This window comes from Rhinolophus ferrumequinum, chromosome 3, assembly GCF_004115265.2.
Source record: "Rhinolophus ferrumequinum isolate MPI-CBG mRhiFer1 chromosome 3, mRhiFer1_v1.p, whole genome shotgun sequence".
Lineage (NCBI taxonomy): Eukaryota > Metazoa > Chordata > Mammalia > Chiroptera > Rhinolophidae > Rhinolophus > Rhinolophus ferrumequinum.
This window is the reverse complement of record NC_046286.1, coordinates 36,084,532-36,107,855: the sequence shown is the minus strand read 5'-3', so window position 1 is coordinate 36,107,855 and position 23,324 is coordinate 36,084,532. Positions and strand designations below refer to the sequence as shown.

Here is a 23,324-nt window from a genome sequence, read left to right as displayed (position 1 = left end):
AGACAAGGTCACGTCTGTCTTTAATAACCATGGAAAACTTTGTGGTGGAAGTGGACTTTGAACTGGAACTTGAAGTACAGATAAATAGTACTTCTAAGGGGGAGGTTGGAAGCATTTCAAGAAAGGAGATTAATATGAGCAAAGATGTAGTGGCAAGAAATCAAAAGGGGTTTAGAGAAAATAGGAGTAAGGGCAAATCAGCTGGTGCCAGGTTGTGGGTAGACATGCGTATCTGATAATGAATGTATTAAACTGGGGAAGTAACGTGACTGACACAATGTGTATCAGTTAGGAGTGGGTTCAGCAATGAGTAGTTAAGGTTTTCATTCTCATGTGAAATCTCTTAGAAATGCAGTCCCTGGCTAGTAGGGAGGCTCTGCTTTACTGAGTCCTCACTCTGTCTCAGGCATTGGCTCCAATGCTCACCGTCAGGGATGGAGGCTAGAGTGCTAATTGTCACATCCTTTTCCAGGTAACATGTGGAAGAAGGAATGAAGAACAAAGGAATAAAGGCCTTTTAAAGAAAGTTCTTGGAAGCTGCCACATAATACATAAATAAAGACCACATTTCCCAGCCTCCCTTACAGCTAGTGTATCAAGGCCACGCTAGCTGTAAGGGAGGCTGGGAAATGTGGTCTTTATTCTGATAACAAGGTTTTCAGCTAGTAGTAATTGAAAGTTTTATACTGTGAAAGAAAGGTGGCACAGAAATTGGGGTTAGGGTTAACAGTCTCTATGGCATGGCGCTATTTGTAGGAAGATTTATCTGGTGGTAGTATGTTGGCTGGATGGGAGCTGAATCATCTAGATGTGAGAGTTTAGTAGTTTAGACATTGAATAATGATCGCATTTTTATATTGACTATAGTATGGAGCTGAACTTGATTTCATAGTAAAAGGCATTATGTGTTGATTTGTATATGAAAAGAAAATCAGGGCTTTGCTGATAAGTTTTTAAAAAACAAGTTATAGAAGGAATATTAAATATCATCAACTTCCTCATACTTTCTTCAGCCTTTCTTTTTTCCTTCTTCAGTGTATAAATGTGTTTGAGTTTCTTCTCTTGAAAATGTCCTATCTCAATTCTATTTAATAATAAAAATATTAATAATGACCGGTATTATTTGACTGTTTACTCTGCTAAGAATTTTACGTACATACGTTATTTGATACAGTGACACTTATGGGGGTAGTTAGTCTCTCCATTTTAATATTAAAGGGGACACTGAATCTGAGATTGAGTCATTTGCTTAGTCACACAGCTGGGATTCTGAGCACTCTGAGCTTTTGTTTTGTTTCCTCTAGGTGCTGGTCTGTATTCTCCTTTTCCATATAATCTGTTTGAAAAGAATGGTGTCCACACTAACTGATAAAGTCCATTCCCGTCTGCCATTAACTCACTCCTTAACGCACTGTATTGGAAATATGTTAGATGGTGAAAAGAGCTATGAAGAAAAATAAAGGAAGGAAAGGGAATAGGAACAGTTGAAGGATGGCTTACAATTTTAAATAGAGTAGTCAGGGAAGCCCTCAGTAAAGTGGTCTCTGAGTAAAGGTCTAAAAGAGGTGGGGAAGTGAGCCATATCGGTTTATGAGGGAAGAATGTTCCAGATAGAAGAAATAATAAGAGCAAAGGACCCGAGGAGTGTGTTTAATAGGATGTTTGAGGAACAACAAAGAGGCCAGTGTGGCTGGAGCAGAGTGAGAAGTGGGGGAGGATAGTCAAAGATGAAGTTAGAATGGTAACGTAGTGGGGAGCACATCACAATGGTCATTATAAAGATTTTTGGCATCTACAGTCAGTGTAATGCGAAGCCACTGAAAAGTTTTATACAGATAGGTGACATGATCTTACTTATGGTTAAAAGAGTCACTGTGCCAAAGATATGGAGAATATGACCTGGGGAATAAGAGTAGAAACAAAGAAACCAGTTAAGGGGCTGTGATTTTTTTTTTTTTAAGTCAAGTTTTTAGTGAAGCATAACCAAAAAAAGACTAACAAATCATATATGCATGACTTAATTTTCAAAAGATCACCGTGGATTTGAAATGGATAGAGATGGTACGAATTTCTAGTGGGAAGGAAGAAATGCAACCAAGTGAATACATCTGGGAATGTAAATATGGGGTGGAGATAAGACCAGTGACAATTTAGGAAGGGTAGTATAATGGATGACACATGATATGAAGCGGCATGAGCTTATTGTTAGAAAGTAGCACTAGAGACAAACGTGTAAGCCACTAACATTTGAATATTAGTTTTATGACTATACAAAAAACAATGTCGTTTCATCAAGTCTGTGCTAGGCAGTTTTTATAACTTGGTATCTTAATAAGACTTTTAAGGGGTAAACTAAAACTTCATGTGAAATTTATTGTTTTGTTTGTAGAACTGAGTTAAATGCCATACATAAAAACTGTATGAAAATTTGTATTATAAAATTCTATTTCAAACTCTCTAAAAGATAAGTTGGTCCTGGATGGCATCTACCTATTATAGCAAAGTTGTTTTTCATCTATATTTTAGATAAAAAAATATGAAGATTTGGTAGTACTATTTAACACATCAGCATATTAACAATTGGTGCCAGTTTTATTTTAAAATGTCTTTTAAACTGACTTCTATATTTCTAAATTAATGTATAGTGTGTATATGCTCAAGATTATGGAAAGCAGCAGTGCAGTCTAATGGAAAGAACAGCAGCAACGTTGGAGCTAGACAGATACGATTCTGTCACCGTTATGGATTGAATTTTGTCCCTCCAAAAGATGTGTTGAAATCCTAACTCCCAGTACCTGTGAATGTGTCTTTATTTGGAGATTCATTGCAGATGTAATCAGGTTCAGTTGAGGTCTTTAAGGTGGGCCTCTATCCAATATGACTGGTGTTTTTATACGAAGAGAGAAATTTACAGAGGGAAGATGATGTAAACACAGAGACGTAGGGCGAATCACAGAACAACAGAGGCAGAGGTAGAGGGATGCAGCTGTAAGGCAAGGAACGCCAACTGCTGCCAGAAGCTAGAAAGGGGCAAGGGAGGCTTCTCCCCAGTCTCAGAGTCAGCGTAACCCTGCTGAATTCAGACTTTTTTAGTCTCCAACTGTGAGTAAATTTCTCTTGTTCTAAAACACCCAGTTTGTGGTAGTTCATTATGGTAGCCCTAGGAAATGGGTGCAGTCACGTATCAGCTGAGTCTCAGTTTCCTCCCTGTAACAGATTAAGAACAGTTCTGGCATGAAGTAGACATTGGGAAATAATATCTAGCTTTGTTATTGCTGTCCTTTCTTCAAAGATAATTTACATTTATATATTACCTAATTCATTCATTTATTGTTTATAAGTTTGAGATTGAGGCTTTCTGATTGAATTAGAGGTAAAAACCTTCCCTATGATTCCCCTTTGGAATCTCTAATTTATAGAAACATATAATAGATTTCATATGACCCACAGAATTTTATTAGGATATAAAGGATTAAACTTGTTCTGTAGCTATAAATTTAGAACTCAGCTAGTTTTTTAATTAAAGTTTATCGGGGAGACAAGTGTTAGTAAAGTTACATAGGTTTCAGGTGTACAACTCTGTAATACATCATCTGTATATCACATTGTGTGCTCACCGCCTAAAGTCAGTTCTCCTTCCATCACCATATATTTGACCCCGTATACCCTCTTCTACCATCCCCTTACCCTCTGGTTCAGCTAGGTTTTTAAAAATAATCTTCAAAACAAAAGAACCTAGAGTGAGTTTTTAGAAAAATTCATTCAACTGCTAACTTTTAAAATTTTATATTTTATTTTAATTTTTAAATTTTTATTAGTTTCAGATGTACAAAACAATGTGATATTTACACCCCCACAATGATAACGCCCCCAATCTACTACCCCTCTGACATCGTATATAGCTGTTACAGTTCCATTGACTCTATTCCCTGTGCTGTATTTTACATCCCGTGACTATGTACCGGGGGTGCCAAAAAAATGTATACAAGTGGACACTGCTCAGCGTTGCTCAAGCAGTAGTTGGCCATAATCAGAAGTGTCTGGACGCTGATGGTAACTACTTGGAGAACCTTTGTAATTGCAGAAGTCAAATGTGATTTGTATTCATCTTGTGTTATATATTGAGTATTACAATTTTAATACAGTTTTCTTAAAATGTGTATACATTTTTTGGCACCTTCTGTATATATTTAATTATAGTTGACATTAAATATTATTCAGCTTCATCTTCAGGTGTACAGCGCAGTGGTTCAACTGCTAACTTTTAAGAGGTTCTAAATCATTTGAATATGGATGTTTATTTATTTCCTCCATCCCCATTATCTGATGAGCATTTTTGAGGGGGATTTTTCTACATTGATATATTAGCTATTTAATAAAAAGGAAGCATTTCAAACAAAGAGACGAAAACAGATGGTAAAACTGGTTACCATAGGGTAAGCGGGGAGAGGGTGGTAGATGAGGGTAAACGGGATGAAATAAATATGGTGATGGAAGAAGAACTGACTGGGTGGTGCCTGCACAATGTGATATATAGATGTGTATTACAGAAATGTACACTTGTAACCTATGTATCTTCACTAACCATTGTCACTCCAATAAACTTTAATTAAAAAAAAAAAGAAGCATTTTAAATACTTAAAAAATGTTGTTCAGTACTCCAGGATACCCTGCTGTGTCATTGTACCCCTTTTACTTCTCTCACTCTTATAATCCATACTCACCTCTTGCTGTGAGGGCCTGGGCTAAACAAATGACTTAGCCTGCAATCATGGTGACCTCTGTGGAAAACTCAGCGATATCCCTCTGTTAGAGCTTTGAGTAGCAAGCAGTGTAACTTGCATTACTTCCTCTGAGACAAGAATGTGGACAACTGCTCAGCCTTGCAGACTTCTCTTTTTGCTTAAGTAAGCTCTCTCAGTGATGAAGCAGAGAAATTTGCTGCTGTGGTGTCACCCCAGTGGCACTAGTATGACTCATAAAACTGAAGTATGTGCTCTAGTCCCCTAGAGCAGGCGTAATGTCATGCCCTTCTATCCCCTACATAGCTGAGGTCTGCCCTACCTAATGCCAACTGAACGAGCTTTCTTGGTGCTGCTGGTGCTGCTGTAGCTAGTGTTTCCAGGCGGGACCCGCTTGTTCTCCGGAATTTTTTTCGCTTTCCCATTCCCGAATCCCAAGATACAAACTGTTTTCTATTCTCCACGATGAATTGTTTCCACAAAGTGACGGCTGATACTACCAACCAGCTGGGTTCAAGGAGCGGATTTTCCCAATTTCCCAACCAACTTTTCTCGGGATTTGGGAACAGGAAAGCGAAAAAAAATTCCTGAGAACAGGCAGGAATTCCCGTTTGGAAACCCTAGCTGTACCTCATGCGTATACCAGTGTCTGCAAAGGTGCTATCTCTAGAAGCTTTCAGTGCTGCAATTGCTAAGAATTCTGGAATAGTGTTAGAGTGGCCTTCTCCATTGCTCTATCCCTATTTTGTCACCTGGTCTACGCAGAGCCACACTACTCTAGTTTATAGTGGCTCAAAGTCACAAAACCTACCCCTTTAGCTTCTACTCTACAATCTAATCCCACTTTTCTGTTTTCTGAGATCTAACCTTGCCTTATTACTGATTGCCAATTGTTTTACGATATATAAATGTTCACTATACAAACACCTTAACTGGAGAACCCCTGATTGATTCTCAGGTGCATGTGCTAAGCCCTAATTAGAGATGTACCCCTTCTTGGCACTGTCTCCCTGTAGACAACACCCACTCATCAGCCCTTGGAGAAATTTGCTGACTACTAGGTTAGGTCATGTGTTTCCATAGTATCTGTGGTATCACAATATCCTTTCTATTTCTGTTTTCTGTATTAGACTCTGAGCTCCATGAGCTCAGGTACCGGGCTGAGTCCCCATTGCCTGGAGCATACAGGCACTCAGTAAATATTGTAGGGGTTCAGAATAGGCCTCCCAAAATGTGCCACTTTGGCATGGGAATTACTTTGAGCTGAAGGCAGTCAAGACCCTGCAGGCTTACAAGAAATTTTTACCTCTCCCTTAAAGACTTTAAATTAGGGGCCTTTCCCATAGAGTGACAACCAGAAATAATTTGATGACGTATCTATCTGTAGGGCAGGGCAGACTTCTAATTACTGAACATCTGTTCTTCGTATCGTCCTTCATTGACGTTCTTCTCCTCTGAAGCCCCCAAGGTGATCCTTGGCTCAGAATACCATGTAGATATACCTCGTTTTCCCTTTTTTCTTTGAAGCTCTCATGTATGTGGGGGTCTTGGACGTCACACTCAACAGCTACAGCTGCTGCTGAGTTCTCCTGGCTAGCTACTGCTGTGGCTGCTACTCTAATCACTCCCACTCTTGTCTTGGTCTCCCAAGATTCAGTGATTTATATGGAGAGGAAGTCATCTAGACTCAATCAAGATTGATCCAGATCTTGTGCTTTTGTACTGGCTGCCGGAGTTACCATGTTTCCCCAAAAATAAGACCTAGCTGGACAATCAGCTCTAATGCCTCTTTTAGAGCAAAAATTAATAATAAGACCTGGTCTTATACTATAGTAAAATAAGATTCATTAGAGCTAATTGCCTGGTTAGGTATTATTTTCGGGGAAACATGGGAGGGAGAGAAAGGACTTATTTATCTCTTTGGCTTCTGAAGTGGGAGATGGATTCCTGTCTCATCCAAAACTCTCAAAATGGAGAATTCCACAATACTTGGAAGAATGTTTGGATGCTAGACAGCTTAACAGCAACAAAAACAAATCAGAGTTATTCCTCAGATATTTGTCTTCATTCTTATAATCTGAAGGTCCTGAGTTTGTACATTCGAAAGGATATGTCCATTGTGTGAGAGGGCATAGTAGGTGGAAAGAGCATAGATTTTGGAGAAAGGTGGAGCTGGATTCAAATTCTCGTGATTACAAGCTGGGTGACCTTGGAAAAATTACTAATCCTTCCTAAATGGCAGTTTCCTAGGTTAAAATAAAAACAAACTTCATAGGACAATTGTACTTTTTAATGAGATGATATATATTAAATGCTTATAATGTCTGGTACTTAGTGTACATTCAATAAACACTAGTCGGTAAAGCACCGCATATCATTATGTCTTCAGTTTACCTTCTTAGCTTTGTTTCCTTCCAACATGAAAACTCCACAAATCCAAAGTGTCTATGCTCATTATCCTTAAATGTACCTGTGCTCTATCTTGCTTCTTCATATGCCCCCTCTTTTTATTTTTTTCATCTTTAAAAAATTTGTTTTATTTTTATGGCTCAGTTCAAATCCTCTTTTCTCCTCGATAAGAAAGTACTGGTCCATCTAGTACTTACTGTCCTCTTTACCATTCGGTTTGGCAGTTAGCATTTATAGTAGTTATTTTTTTGTATTCATGTGCTTTGGTAAAGTAATCTTCTAGAGGGCAAAGGGCAATCACTATTCTTGGGAAAAAGCAGTTTAACAGAAGCAACAGTGGGCTTGGAGTTAGAGATCCTTGGTTCTGTCCTCCTACCAGCTGTTGCTATTTGTGTGACCTTGGGCAACTTTCTGAATGTGTTCTTCTGTGAAATGGAGATAGTACTATAGGGTTTTGGTGAGGATCAGATGAAATATGTATATAATAGAAAGTGCTGTGTAAACTGTATTGACTAAGTATAAAGTGTGAGTGCCTTTGTACTTCCCTTATACCTTTTGTCATGCCTTGTGGATTGTAAGGCTTAACATGCTAATGATGATTTTTTTTTAACACTTCTTTCAGATTTTTAGAATCAAGACATGCAATTTTTTTTTGTGCGTTTTAGAAATTGTAATCAAAAGATTGTGATAAAAATACTACAGCTATCCTTTGATTTTGTTGATGTACAATTTATCAGTCAGTTCTTGGTTCCAGTAAAATGTTCAGTTTTAATATACTGTAGGTAGTACAATTTATTAGCTTTCACATTCCATCATATTATTTTTGTCCAGTTAAATAAAGAATATATATCTTTGCTTAATCACAACAGATCATCTTTCTTTCCTACTCTGCCCTAGAAACTAATTTGAAAGAGAGTGATTTGAGAAATTTCTGTTCAAAGGCATACAGTATGTTAATGGGCACAGCTGGCAACTTTCCTTTTTTAATCCTTAAATTAGTCTTTAAAAAGACAGAAAATATGTAGAGATTTTTAAACAGAAAAAATTGGAAACAAATTTTAATATAGTTTAATATAGTTTTTTAAATACAATTTACTCTCCTAAATGGTCTCTTCTTTCATCTCTTCAAAATCATAAAACTTGGCTTTTAAGTGGAATATTGTGCACGAATAGGCCCTGGGCATTAAGTTGTGGCCCAACAGGTCTATTGAAAAATTACATGTGCTTTTCCTCTCTTCATTTAGGAGACCTGTGTTTTTAGCTTGTTTTTGTTATGTGCCTAGCTTCTCTTAGATATTTGCAGTGAATGAAAGTTTTCTCTAGACAAAGTTTCATTAGTAAGCAAATAAGTTTTGATGGAGAACATTTCAATAGGTTATATCAGAATTTGACAAAACCAAGTTTCTTTATTAAGCACTTTGTGGTTTGTGAAAAGCAACTTGATGTTATAATTAGATGCTGGCTCTATTTTCTCTCTATGACAAATTTTAACCTTTTTGTTTGCAATTACAAAGAGAAGTTAAATATCCATGTATAAAGTTTAAATGTTTAATTTCAGAAATAAAGATTAGATGGCTAATTTTTTTACTTTATTAAGGTAAAGATAATTAATTAGGGCTGTTCATAATAAAGTTCTTATTTATCAAGAGAGTGAGAATATATTTGTAAAAGACATATCTGATAAAGGACTGTTACCCAAAATATACGAGGGACACTTAATACTCAGCAATAAGAAAATGAACAACCCAATTAAAAAATGGACAAAAGACCTGAACAGACACTTCACCAAAGAAGATGTACAATATCTTACTCAATTTGGGTTGCTATGACGAAATACCATAGACTAGGTAGATTAAAGAACAGATATTCATTTCTCACTTATACTCATTTCTTCCCTTGAAGCAGGGAAGTCCAAGATCATGATGCTAGTAGACCCTCTTTCTGGCTTGCAGATGGCCACCTGCTTGTTGTGTTCTCATCATGGCAGAGAAAAAGCTCCGTCCCCTCTTCCTCTCTTTATTAAGGACACTAATCCCATCGTGGGGCTCCACCCTCATGACGTCATCTAAACCTAATTACCTCCCAAAGGCCCAGCTCCAAATGTCATCACATTGCACGTTTTGGGTTTCAATATATAAAATTTTGGGGGACACAAACATTTAGGTCATGCATTCCACCCCGGTGCTCCTCAAATTCCCATCCTTCTCACATGCAAGATACTTTCATTCTATCCCAGCAGCCCCAAAAGCATCGCTCTGAAGTCTATAAAATCTCATCTTAAATACCATTTTAATCAGGTAGGGTTGAGACACGAGGTACTATTTATTCCCAGGCAAAATTTCTCTCCAGCTGTGAACCTATGAAACCAGAAAAGTTATATGCTTCCAAAATACCATGGAAGGACAGACATAATGTAGACTTGTCTATCTGAGAGGGGAGAAAATTAAAGGAAGAAAGGGGTGACAAGTTCCAAACAAGTCTCCAAAACCTAATGAGGCAAATACCATTAGATCTTGAGGCTAGAGAACAATCCTCTTTGGTTTGATACGTTGCCTTCAGGACCCACTGGGGCAGCAGTGCTCTCCCAAGGCTCTGGGTTGCTGCCATCTGGCCTGTTGAACCTTCCCCCACTTTGAACTGAGGATGTAGCCCTGATGGTCTGTAAACCACCTTTGAGTTCTTTCTTTGTATTAAAGAACAGTGCATGTTTGTAGCCAAATGGCTCTACTTTCCAGACGTATAGGAACTAAGAAGTCCTGTAGTCTTACTTAATTTTGTCCCTTCTGTTTCCCCTTCATTTCCAAACTGGCAGTGATTCTGCTGGAATGGCTAATTAGGTCATTGGTTCATACCCTCACTGATTTATCAAATAGTTAGTTGTTCAGCTATACCCTAGTATTCGTTACAAAACAAGTTTCTCATATTTTGCAATATGGATAGACTTGCCAATTTTGCAAATTTTTAAGTTTTGGTCTCTTTTTGCTTAACAGTATTCCTTCTCCATTCATTTCCCTCTTCTTGCATTTTACCATAAACAGTCAGGTGAAACCCAGCCACTCCTTTAACACTGCTCAGAAGTCTCCTAACTAAATATCCAGTTTCATTCCTCAAAAGTTCTACCTTCCACAAAACACTAGAATACAGTTCAGCCAGGTTTTTTATTTGCCTCTTTATATAACAAAGATCACCTTTTTACCAATACTCTGTTCGTGATTATTTAGGTATTCTCTGAGAAGCGAGATGGAAGCTTTCTCTCTAACTCTTCATTTCTTTCTGAGTTGTCACCAGAATCAGCCTTAATATCCATATTTCTAGTATTCATCTCAAATCTCCAGTCTCTATCCATTACTCATTGCCTACTCCTACAGACACTGTTGTCTTTTTAGGTGTTTGTTACAGCAGTACCCCACTTTTCAGTAGCAAAATCTGTGTTAGCTTCTTGGGCTTAAAAACACGTATCACAGACTGGGGGTTTAAACAATAGACATATTTATCACAGTCTTGGAGGCTGGGAAGTCCAAGATCAAGGTGCTGGCAGATTCACTTCCTGGTGAGAACCCTTTTCTGACTTGCTGGTGGCTGCTTTCTCTCTTTGTCCTCACATGGGATGGGGAGAGAGAGTAGGGGAGCGAGAACGGACGCTCTGGTCTCTCTTGTTGTTCTCATGAGGGCACTGATCCCATCATAGGGGCCCTGCATTCATGACCTCATCTAATTACCTTTCAGTGGCCCCCACCTCCAAATACTATCACATTGGGAATTAGGGCTTCAACTTAAGAATTTGGGGGGGACACATATTTAGTCCATAATGTACAGGTGGCAAATAAGCATATGAAAAATGCTTCACGTCATATATCATTAGGAAATAGCAAATTAAAACGAGATATCACTGCATGCTTGTCAGAATGGTAAAAATCCAACACACTGACAGCATCATGTGCTGGTGAGATTTTGGAGCAACAGGAACTCACTCAATGTTGGTGAGAATGCAAGATGGTACAGCCACTTTGGAAGACAGTTTGGCAGTCTCTTACAGCACTAAACATATTCTTACCATAACAGTCATCATTCCTACTCCTTGTTATTTACCCAATAGACTGAAAACTTCTGTCTGCACAAATACCTACACACGAAAGTTTATAGCAGTTTTATTCATAATTGCCAAAACTTGGAAGCAGTCAAGATGCTGTTAACCATAAACAAATAGACAGCCAGATATTGCTCCGGCAAAATGGGTTTATTCGGGAACAATAAAGAATTGCAGTTCAGGGTGAGCAAGTAGAGAAACAAAGGAGAGGAACGATTTTTTATGGACTTGGGAGAGGCTGTTGTAAACGATGAGTGTATTAGAGAAAACTGAAAGTTTGAAGTGTAGTGGCTTTTTCGTGGCTGCGGATGGCAGTCTTCCATTGGCTGAGCTGCTACCAGGCACGAAGGAATCTTGGCTTCCTCCTGCTGAGGCAGTAACGTAGTACCACTTTCTGTTGGAGATGCAAGGTACTGTCTTTCTCTGTGGGGATCAGTAGTGAGTTAGAGTTCTTTTCCCGACTCCATTTTAAATGAGGTTTGTGTTTAATTTTCACAATGTCTTTTAGTAGGTGAATGGATAAATAAATAACCTGTGGTACATCCAGGAAATGGAATAATGTTCAATGCTAAAAAAAAAGTGCTCTCAAACCCTGAAAAGACATGGAGGAGCCCTAAATGCATATTACTTAGTGAAAAGGCCAATCTGACAAAGGCTATATACTATGTATACTATATATGACATTCTGGAAAAGGCAAAACTGTGAAAACAGTAAAAAGATCAGTGGTTGCTAGGGCTTAACGGGGAGGGAGGGCTGAATAGACAGGATTTTTAAGGCAGTGACACTACTCTATGATACTATGATGGTGTATACATGTCATTACACATTTGTCAAAACCCATGGAATGTGGAACATCACGAGAGAATCTTAATGTAACCTGTGGTCTATGGGTGATTATTACATGTCAGCGTAGGGTCACTAATTGTAAAGCATGTACCACTCTGCTGGGGATGCCCCCCATACTCTCTGGGGGGCAGAGAGTATGTGAGAACTCTGTACTTTCTACTCAGTTTTGCTGTGAACCTAAAACTGCTCTGAAAAATAAAATCTATTCAAACATTTTTTATAATGGAAACAAAGGCTCTCATTTAGCTATTAGGCCCGGTCTTCTGACACCAGCTGGTGTCCTGCAATTCAGTTCTGACACTAATCACCCTGAGTTATCATCACATTCCACAGGTGAAAGGCCATGGTCCCCAACAAGACTGCCTCGACTTTAGACACAAGCTGTAAGTCACCTCCCCAGGCTACCCACACTTCTGCCTAAGCAACTACAAATCTGGGGCGGGGGTTCCAAGAACCCCCCTCACAAGACTGTCCTCACTCCATAAGCCAGTTGCAAGTTCAGAGGTCTTCAGGCCACCTATGCTTCTGACCTACTGGCTGTAAATCCAGGGGTTGCCTGTGATCCCTTTCAGGTTAATAATTTCTTAGAGTGACTCACAGATCTCTCTATCTGTGGATTACAGTTTCGTTATAAACAAACTGTATCTAGGATTACAGTTTCGTTATAAACAATATAAATTAAGACCAGCTAAATAAAGAGAGAGGTCTGGAAGGGTCCTGAATGCAGAGGCCTCTCCCTATAGAAGCAGAGCATATCACTCTCCTGATACATCAGTGGATTAACCAACCAGGAAGCTCCCCTGTGCCCACGATTTTTATTGACATTTCATGACATAGCCATGATTGATTAAACGTTGGCCACATGATTGAACTAAGTTTCCAGCCTTCCTCCTTTCCTCAGAGGTTGGGCTGGCGACCCTAATCACCTCTAACCTTAATGGTGACCAGCCCCCATCCTTAGCCATCTTATTAGCATAACCCTAGTGTGAATCAAAGGGATTATCAAAAACAAATACATTCCTGTCACTGGGGGGGAAATTCCAAGGGTTTTAGAACCTCCCTGCCAAGGAACCCAGGACAAAGACAAGGCTAATTCTTTATTATACAAGACCAGGGTTTGAACAAATGGTAGCTCTTGAGTAACCTAATAGTTTTTTTTTTTTTTAATTTGAAAATGTACTGTGGAAAGCTGAGGTGGCTGAAAGTATTTAAGATTAGAAGATTTAAGAGCAATAACTGATTTACTGATCTCTGTATTAATCTGATACTTTAATTACGTCAACAGAAAAACGTCCAGCCTATAGAAAAATCTTGTAAGAGTTTATCTGAGCCAAATTTTGAGGACATGCCCAGGAGCAAAATCTCAACTGACTGAGAAAATGCTCCTGTAGAATGGCAATTTGCAGTTCCTTTTTTGTATTTACAATCAAAAGAGAAAAGGAAAGTTGCATAAAATCTATTGGTGGTAGATCAAAGAGGCAGGAGAAAGCCAAGTGGAGGAAATCTCTAGAATTGGATAAAAAGCAGAATGGAGAAGCACATACTTTTACATGGGTGGTACAGGATAGTTAATAATTAACATTTACATTACGTAAAGATGGTCTTCGGGGAACAAGAAAACAATGAGGTAGGATTCTATGGTCTTGTGCTCTGGTATCTTCGGTTGTGTTCAAGGCATTTGGGAAAGATTACTCTGACCTCCTATATGCATAAGAACAACGGACAGAGTTCACTTAAGGTAAAGATTGACCTGTGCTAGGGAAGCTGTAGGCCTGTGACTACCTGCCATTCCCTGCCCAATTAGGAATTTATAATCAGACCATCCTGTGTGGCTACTTTTGATCGTTGAGCTTGTCAGGCCTCCCTGTGGCCCCCCTGAGCTTGTCAGGTTTATTATATAGCCCCCTTTTGTTCACAATTTAGATGTTATAGGTCTTTAAATCTTTATACATCATGAAGTTTTAATTTTATATTTATGGTTTTGATGCATAAATGAATTTCATTTGGTAAAAAGGAGACAAGAATTTATTTGGAAAGATGAGCCAGTTGAATAATATACGGATCTTGCCAGTTTTTACACTGTCAAAACAAACGGATGACCTTAAAAACAATTTTTTTCCCCTGGGCTATAGGTTGTTTCATTGGACTCATTTTTCCCTCTAATAGCAAGATATTTTGGAGTGTACCCACTTTCTCCCAGGAAGTGCTTAGTTCTATTTTTCTCTTGCAGATTGATTATACCGGAACAGACCCTTCCAGTCCCTGTAATAAATGTTTATCTCCAAATGTGACATCTTGTATTTGTGCCATTAACTTCACACTGGAACAGTCATTTGAGGTTTGTATTCCCAAGTAATGTATTAGAAAATATTAATGCTATATTTTTTAAAAATTTTTTGCTAGATTTTTTTTTTTTTTGGTAGAGAAGTCACTTGAATTTATTGGAGTCCATACACTTTTGAGGAAGATTGTTTTGTTTGGCTATTGATTGTGTTATGCTGTTTGGTAATTAACTACATGTATTTAAATAGTTTCTTTTATATAGTACTTTATATACTACTTTTATATAGTACTTTAACTAAATTTAAAACACCATATTTATCCTCTCACTGGGAAATTTTTTAAATCAATAAAATTGTATAAATCAGTTTTGATCAAGTTTATATCTACATTTACTTGTATTTTAAAAATTGTTGTTCAGATTGTTTTGCTTACTTTTAATACTAAAACAAGCTTTACTTGGGAAAATAAATACTAATTCACCCATCATTTAATTGTATTTTTCTATCAGATTTGAACCATTATCCAAATGCAAATAGTGAAATCTTATTGATCTTTTATATCTTGATAATCAGCAAAATATGTGGTGTGGTCTGTGTGTGGTCTGTCTGCGTCTTTTGCACTCACACTTATCTGCCATTCTTGGAACTGAGCAGATACTAAAGGACATAAAGATTCAGAATAGGGATGGCAAGATCAGTTTGTGCTCTCCATTACCGGCAAATTGAGCTTAAAATTTATTGTTTTATCTTCAAGGAGCAAAAGTGTTTCAACACTTTAGAATTTTCTTAAAGATACTGATGACTTTTGTAGTCTCTGGCAGATGATTGCTGTTTTAGATGCACTTGAACTGAAATAAAGGACAATAAGGCTGCCTTTAAAAAAAACAAAAAACCAAAAAGCCAGACAGTAAATTTGGGAGAAGACAGAAATTTAATTATTTTACTTTCTTTTTAGCAGAAATAACGTATACATTTAAAACAGAATAAAACTTCTATTCTTTTTCCATGTGATGGACAAACTATCAAGTTGCATTAAGTTCTTTTTGTCAGAACAGGCAGAATTAAAGAAATGAAAGAGATTTGTAATGATTCAGAAGCTCCATTAGTTTCCTCCCTCATTAAAAAACAGTTATTTTAGAACTTCTCTTCTGCAAAGGCAATCATCTTCACATTCATTCTTTTGTGGGCTCTGTGTTCTTTCATAAGCCAAAACTTTGAACTGGACTAAAGCCTTTCAGACAACTTCAAGTAAGTTATTTTTGTCTCAGTACTCATTGAAAGGATCTCTTTCAGTTTGTAAATTGAATTTATTGTAGTTCTTAATTGAGATTTTTTTTGAAGCATATTCTTTGTTTCTGTGATATAATTTTGATAACCAAAAATAAATAAAGTAAAGAAATAAATGGTTTCCATGTAAACATTTTCTTTACATGGAATGGGAAAGTTTGCATAAATTTGATATTTGAAAATCAAGCTTTGTATAAATGATTTTATATATGAAAACAAATCAAGTAAAAGCATACTTAAAGTGTTACTGAATTCCTTTTTTCCTGCATTCCTTTTAATTGAGGATAACATAAGTGATAGAGGTAGCAAAAATAAAGGAGAAAATAGCCTCATGTTTTTGCTACCTCTAAAAATCTTAGTCATTCAAGATGGCTTCATGGCACCTTCTAAATAATTGTAGTGTATTTTCAAATTGTAGTATTATTTCCAAATTGGCTCCACTGAATACATTAACATACTTTCGTTGATTATTACAGAGTGACTCATTATCATAGATACTTTACTAATTATTTATTAATTACTAATATTAGATAGCATTCTGTGGAGAAATTTATTATGTCCTAATTCATGTTCAGAATTACTTGGGTAATAAGTGAAATTTTCACCATTATCCCTTTGAAAAGTTGATGCTAATTGGCTGAAGACCAATCTGAATTAGAGAAAGTTTTAAATTGAAAGTAGATCAATTAAAATAGGGTTTAAAAAAAAATCTAAATAGTACTTCTTTGACGTCTTTAAGGATATTTTCAAAATTTACTCTTGGATTTTTGTAACATACCACCTTTAACCTTACTTAAAATTTGTACCATTTTACTTGTAGTTTGCTAAGTGCTGGTAGAATTCACCCCAGTACCTGTTTTAAGTTTTCACAAATTTTAAAGTAGTAAAGTCCACAATTATGTAGCTTTTATGTATGAATGACACAATTTTAAACTTAATAGTTTTATATGAATTTTTTTTCCCTTTATGTTTCTCTAGGGCAATGTATTTATGTATTATGGACTGTCGAATTTCTATCAAAACCATCGTCGTTATGTGAAATCTCGAGATGATAGTCAACTAAATGGAGATTCTAGTGCTTTACTTGTAAGTAAAATGATGGAATAAGAAAATGTGGTACCTATGAAATAAGTATATGTGATAATTGTTCAGTTAGAAATGTTAATTTTAATATTGTTAGGGTGAAATGAAAGTGTTACTTGCCCCTTATAGTTTGTTTAGTGAAGGTTTGTAGTTAAAAAATTTTTTCCTGTGGAATTTACACAGATTAATGATTTCTTACAGCCAGAGGACACATTACTACTTGCTTGTTTCTGGTAGTGTCATTGGGATTTTTGCTTTATTAACCTATTTGTAATGGAATTTTGATGGACCTGGCATTCTGGGTATATAATTTGTTCTATTTTTGTTTGTTCATTATTATTATATTATAAGAATATGTAACTAAACTACTTTTAATTTCTGAGATTGTGTTTTAGAATTGAACATGTATGCATGCTCTCGATTTTTTAACTTCTGGGAAGCCTGAGTAGTCAAGTCCAAAGGGTAGGTTACTGAAAAACTGTCTGAGGAGCTTTTTGAAAATAACAGATTCTGGAATTCTAAGTCTAATATGTCAGTTGTCTGCAGGGGTGGAGCTCTAAAATAATCTATTTTTAGTAAGCTCTTCTTCTGATGCCCAGCCTGGCGTGGGAATCTGCGGACTAGGGGATCTTAGTTTCCTGACCGTTGTTCTACTTCCTATAGTAGCGGTTGATGTACAAATATTTTACGTTACTGCTGCCAATGCGACAAACCTTTAGAGTCCCAGAGCAATCTAGGATCTCTTAAAAATGGTGAATCTTTTAGAATGCAATTTGGGATCATATTGTGACCAGAATGGTCCTGATAAGCATATAGCTGCCCTGGGCTGTCCTGACTGGTTCTGTTGCTAGTTCTTGATGTTTGGGATCTTAAGACATAACAAGTCTATGTAAAGATTCTGGTTAGGTCTATAATATTTGTAATCCAAAATAGTGGGGTTTATACTCTGTGGGATCCAATTCTTAGAACTGAAATCCAGAGAAGGTGCTATTCTGTGAGACACACCAAGTTCCTAAGCCATTCTTAGTTGATTGGGATTGGAGATTGGTTGTGTTCAAAGACCCAGAAGTAGTGGTTGATTCACAATTTGTTTAGATATAAGCTCTCTTCACTGAGGATGAAAGAAGCTGAGATTGATCCATTTCTTACAAACTGCAAGCAGAGCTTTTAGGCTAGACTAGGGATTGATGAGTTTTTTTCTGTAAAGGGCCAGATGATAAATATTTCCAGCTTTGTAGGTCATGTGGCCTCTATTGTAGCTACTCATCTCTGCCATTGTAGAATGGAAACAGCTACGTATAGACAATAATTGAATGAATGGGTGTCGCTGTATTCCAATAAAATTTTATTTACAAAAACAGGTAGTCGTTAGATTTTGCCTGCAGGCTGTCATTTATTGATCCCTGGATGAGATTGAAATGTATGATTTCAAGACCAGATGACTTTTAAAAGTTTTAAAAATTTTGAGATGGACAGTTGAAGTCCAAGTTACTTAACGCCATGTGTAAAATTCTTCACAATCTAGTATCAATGTAGCACTTCAGCGTCATTGTTTTACACTGTATCTTTAATGTACCTTTGGCCTGGCTGCCCTGGGCCGTGTATGCTGTTGCCTAACCATGTCCGGTGGCAGAAGTAATCTGCCCATTTGGGCATTTACATTTTATTTGCTTAGAATGTAGTTTTCACTCTTTCCCTAGAGGTCCTCTCATTTCAAGGCCTGCTGTTTTCTTTAGTGCCCTTTGATGCAAAATAATGTCGTTATATATTTACTTCATTCATATCTTGTTCCAAGTCACTTCTCACTTTGCTTAACAACCTGTCTCCTCACATCATCCATTCTTGCCCTTCCTTTCTAGGTCATTTCCTACCTAGCTGCTATAGTGATCTTTAAAAGAATAAATACCACTTCTCTGATTAAAATCCGTCAATGGTTTACCAGCAGTTGGAGTAAAATCTCAGGATGCTCTGAGCTATGCATAACTCTCCAATCACATCATATATTATCTTTCTTGTTGCCGTACTCTAACTGCATTTACCTTTCACCTTCCCAGAAATGTCAAGTTCTTTCTCAATGGCGTGTACTGTTCTCTATGCTTAAAACTCTCTTCTGCCTGCTCTTCATTCATATGGCTGTCTCCTACTCTAGGTCTTAACTTGTATGATACTACCTCCAGAGACAAACTTTTCCTTACCATAGATTCTAAAGTAGCTCTTCCTGCCCTCCCCCCATTAATTACTTGCATAGCATTTTCGTCACACTTATTACAATTTGTAATTATATGTGTGTACTTATTTATCTTCTGTCTTCCCAACTACACTGTTAGCTTATGAGGGCAGGGAGCATCAATTCCTTTAATTACCAAATACCAAGTGCCTAGCCTGTGCCTAGCCAGCACCTAGCACCTGGAAGGCATTTAATAAATGCATGTTGAATGAATATAGACACCTTTATCATGGCTCTTATTTCATAGTATCGTTGGTTGTGTACGGATCTGTTTCCTCTGTTATATTATAAGCCTCTTAAAAGCACCGACTTCATTTTTTTCCCCCGTTTCTAGCACCTTGCATGGTACATGGTGCTTATTAGGTACTTATTCATTGGCTTTCCTAAGCCAGTTACTGCAGAGTACCCAGCATTGCTTAGTTCAGTACCTGATGCACAGATGGTAAATAATATTTCCCTTTCTTTTAAAACTTGCTTAATAATTTAATGGCTAGAACATATTTGCCCTACTAAGAGTTTATTTACATAAAATAACCTTGTTTTTGAAATCAGAGTTTTCATTAGAACATTTAAATAGTAATAAACCAATTGTATATTGTCTATATTCATAGTCTCAAGAGTTCTAACTTTATACATCTAGATGGCATAGGGATCAAAAAAGCTGAGACGCCAAATATTAAAGATTAGGTTTTTGAGACATGGCTTAATGTGGCCTTGGGGTCACAGAACAACTCAGATATGCGCCTAATCTCAGACTTGGTTTTGCCGTATCTCCTTGAGATCCTCAGTAGGAGTTATGTCAGACCAAATCTGGAGGACAGGTAATTGCTCCTTGACTTGCCAGTAATTTTGTTTTCCTTGTACCCGGGTGCACAATTTAGAGAAGATTGGTATATTCTAGGAATATGTGTTAGTCTTTCCTTCCTTCCTTCCCTCCTTCACTCTTTACCGTGACATGGGATTTAACCCAAGATTACAAAATTCCAGATTATCTAGTTGAACATGTTTATTTTATAAACGAGGCCCAGATAAATCAAGAGACTTGCCCAAAGTCTCATAGTGCTCAGCTGGGACTAGAACCTCCAGTCTCTTTACTTCCGGCTTCATTAAGATTCCTTTCATTATGTCACAACTAGATTGACAGTAGGCTGCTTCTTAATTTTTCTTGTGGTTATGATTTCTGTGTTGGTATGAAAATCAAAAAGTCAATTTGATAATATGCTTGTATACCAAAATATATGCAAAGAAAAGTTACATTAAAAAGATAATACAGTGGATGTTAAGGAATATGTTTGAGTATTTAAATGTGACATTGTTTATAGTCTATAATACAGACTCATATGCATTACAAGTGAGAAACATGTAGGGATTTAATTTTTAATCAGTGATTAGAGCTAGCTCATAGTTCTCCTGGAAGCCTGGGTAATAATTTCTCTTTTTTCCTTCTTAACGTCAGAATCCCAGTAAGGAATGTGAGCCTTATAGAAGAAATGAAGACAAACCAATTGCTCCTTGCGGAGCTATTGCCAACAGCATGTTTAATGGTATGATATAGATACAAAGATACACATATAGACATATAATTAGGAATATTTGTATTATATAATCTAATTACGGGTTTGATAGTCTAGTAAACATAAGATAAATTCAACAACCTTAAGATAAATATATCAATTAGTAATTCAGTGGGGTATTGTAATGTTTTGTGACTTTCTTTTGAGAACTCTTATACTTTAAGAATAAATTTCTGTTTCTGGCAAGAAAGAAGCAGAGACTGTGCTAACTTCCCTCTTTCATATATGATAAAATAAAAACCAGGTTACCTTTCCCACCAACTTTGAATACTTATACCATTAAAAAGAAGCTACAGTTGATCATTTAGAGCTGCACTGTCTGATATAATGTGAACCATAAATGTGAGACATGTATATAATTTTAAGTTTCCTAGTCATCACATTAAAAACAATAAAAAGCAACAAGTGAAATTAATAGTATATTTTATTGAACCCAGTATATCCCATACATTATCATTTCAACATAAATGATATGTTGTATATAAGAGTTATTGAGATTTTATATTCTATTTTTTTGTACTAATGTATATTATATATTTATAAAACATATTCATTTGGACCAGCTATTATTTTCAAAGGCTCTGTAGCCATGTACCCACTGGCTACCGTATTGGACACTGCAAATAGAGAAATGGATAGTTCAGAAGCTATTTAAAGAATGCATTTTTTTAAAGGGAAGCACAAGAGGCAGATTTATCTTGCAAATTGTTTTATTTGGGTTAATATTAAAATATTTGACCTTATAACATATCAGCTAGCCATATAGGAAAGTGACCTAGAACTATATTGAGGGAAGAAAAGTCCATCTGGGATTATACAGTTACAATAGTTAATTCACATACAAATAATCGAGCAACTATACATCATATGCCTGCTCTGTTAACAAGCACTTTTGGGAGCAAATACCAGATCCTCATTTCTCATAGAGTAAAGCAGGTACTATAGATTTTCAATGGATATTTAGCAATATCTTCCATTTCTTGTGTTTAGATACATTAGAATTGTTTCTGGTCGGCAATGGATCTTATTTGACATCTATTCCTTTGAAAAAGAAAGGTATTGCTTGGTGGACAGATAAAAATGTGAAATTCAGAAATCCCCCTGGAGGAGAAATCCCCCTAGAAGAACGATTCAAAGGTAAAATATTACTAATAGCTCTTTAAAACATAATATAAACTTAGGATTTTTAATAAAGTACCTAAAATTTTCTATCTTTAGAATCTTAAGGAAGTTTATGCTTTTTAAAAAACAACTACTTTTCTTATCTTCATATACGGTAAAGTAAAATATGTAGTCTGTCCTAATGTACTGAAATTCTAAAGGAAATACATACTTTTAACTTTGAATTTCTCTGATTTTTCTTAGAAGCATTTTAGCCATAATCTTTTAAAACCACAACAATGTTTCTTTTAAACAAACCCCAAATATTTATTATAATTATAAATCCAAATTTATTTTTATTTCTATGCCTCTTTAATTTCACAGTGTAATGTTTTTTACCATTATATCTTTGCATTAAGTCGTCTGCTTTTTGGTATATACTCAATAGCCTATTTTTAGTATTCCCTTAATTGAGATATCAGTCAACTCTTTGTAATTATGTTACGTCTTTACACAAGGAATTGGTTTTTCTCTAGATTTGAAGACTTAGAAAATAAATATATTTATACCTTTGAAAATGAGAAAAATATTCAGATTGTGTATTGCATATGTTTCTTTTATTAGAGTGTGAATTTTCAGTGAAACTCTTAATAGAACTGAATATTTTGTCTCCCCCATTCCCACACCTCCTATTTAAGGTACAACAAAACCAGTAAACTGGGTTAAACCAGTATACATGCTGGATTCTGACCAAGATAATAATGGATTCATAAATGAGGATTTTATTGTTTGGATGCGTACTGCAGCATTACCTACTTTTCGTAAGTTATATCGTCTTATAGAACGGAAAAGTGATTTACATCCAACATTACCTGCTGGACAATACTATTTGAATATCACATACAGTATCCTTTTTTTGGCATGTGCACAGATTTATAGAATTCAAAGAGTGTAGTCCAACCTTATCTAAGTTATGTGGTATGCTACTTTGTGTTTTAGTTTTGATCTCTGCATTTTTATAAAGTGTATTCATATATATAAGAAAGTATCTTTTAATTTATACCTTCCAGAAATGTCTTAAATTGTTATATACTGTGTACTAGGGTTCAAGCATCTTATTTGGAAAAATTATGTAACATATAAGTGCTAGATTTACTAGTAAGCTCGATATTTTTACAAGGGAGATTGTGACTAAGCTGAATGCAAAGGCCGGTGAGTATACCTAACTGAGTAAGTGTTGGTGGTACTGGCTGTTTTAATGTATATTTTTACATATTACAAATCAGCAGATATGTTAATTCATATCAATGTAATTGTTTCTAATTATTGCTCTGTTCATAGTACCAAAACATTTTTATCATTAGCTGGATTGCATCACATTAATAATTTAGATGTACTTTTCAGTGCTATTAAATATCATTTCTTTCCTTCTGACTGTATGTCAACATTGTACTAAGTACTTTCCATGCATTACTTTATTTAATTCAAGCTTTATGAGGTAGTTATCATCTCCATGTCATAGATAAGAATACAGGAACATAAAGCATTTAAGTACCGTATTTTGTGTGTGTAATGCATCTTTTTTTGTCCAAATCTGTGAGGGAAAAATAAGGATGCGCATTATACATGGGTAGTACTAATTCCGTATCTATGTAAATGTTTAAAATTCTTTTATTTATGCTTAT

The 23,324-nt window shown here is 36.2% G+C and overlaps 1 protein-coding gene across 1 annotated transcript in view; it reads left to right on the top strand.

Moving 5' to 3' along the window:
- The window catches only part of TMEM30A (transmembrane protein 30A), a 35,044-nt gene that overhangs the window by 6,597 nt on the left and 5,123 nt on the right, over window positions 1–23,324 (top strand). The window contains exons 2-6 of the mRNA XM_033102432.1: window positions 14,316–14,423; window positions 16,633–16,740; window positions 20,421–20,508; window positions 21,529–21,675; window positions 22,338–22,544. Of these exons, the coding sequence (XP_032958323.1) occupies window positions 14,316–14,423; window positions 16,633–16,740; window positions 20,421–20,508; window positions 21,529–21,675; window positions 22,338–22,544 (658 nt within the window). The remainder of the gene's footprint in view (window positions 1–14,315; window positions 14,424–16,632; window positions 16,741–20,420; window positions 20,509–21,528; window positions 21,676–22,337; window positions 22,545–23,324) is intronic.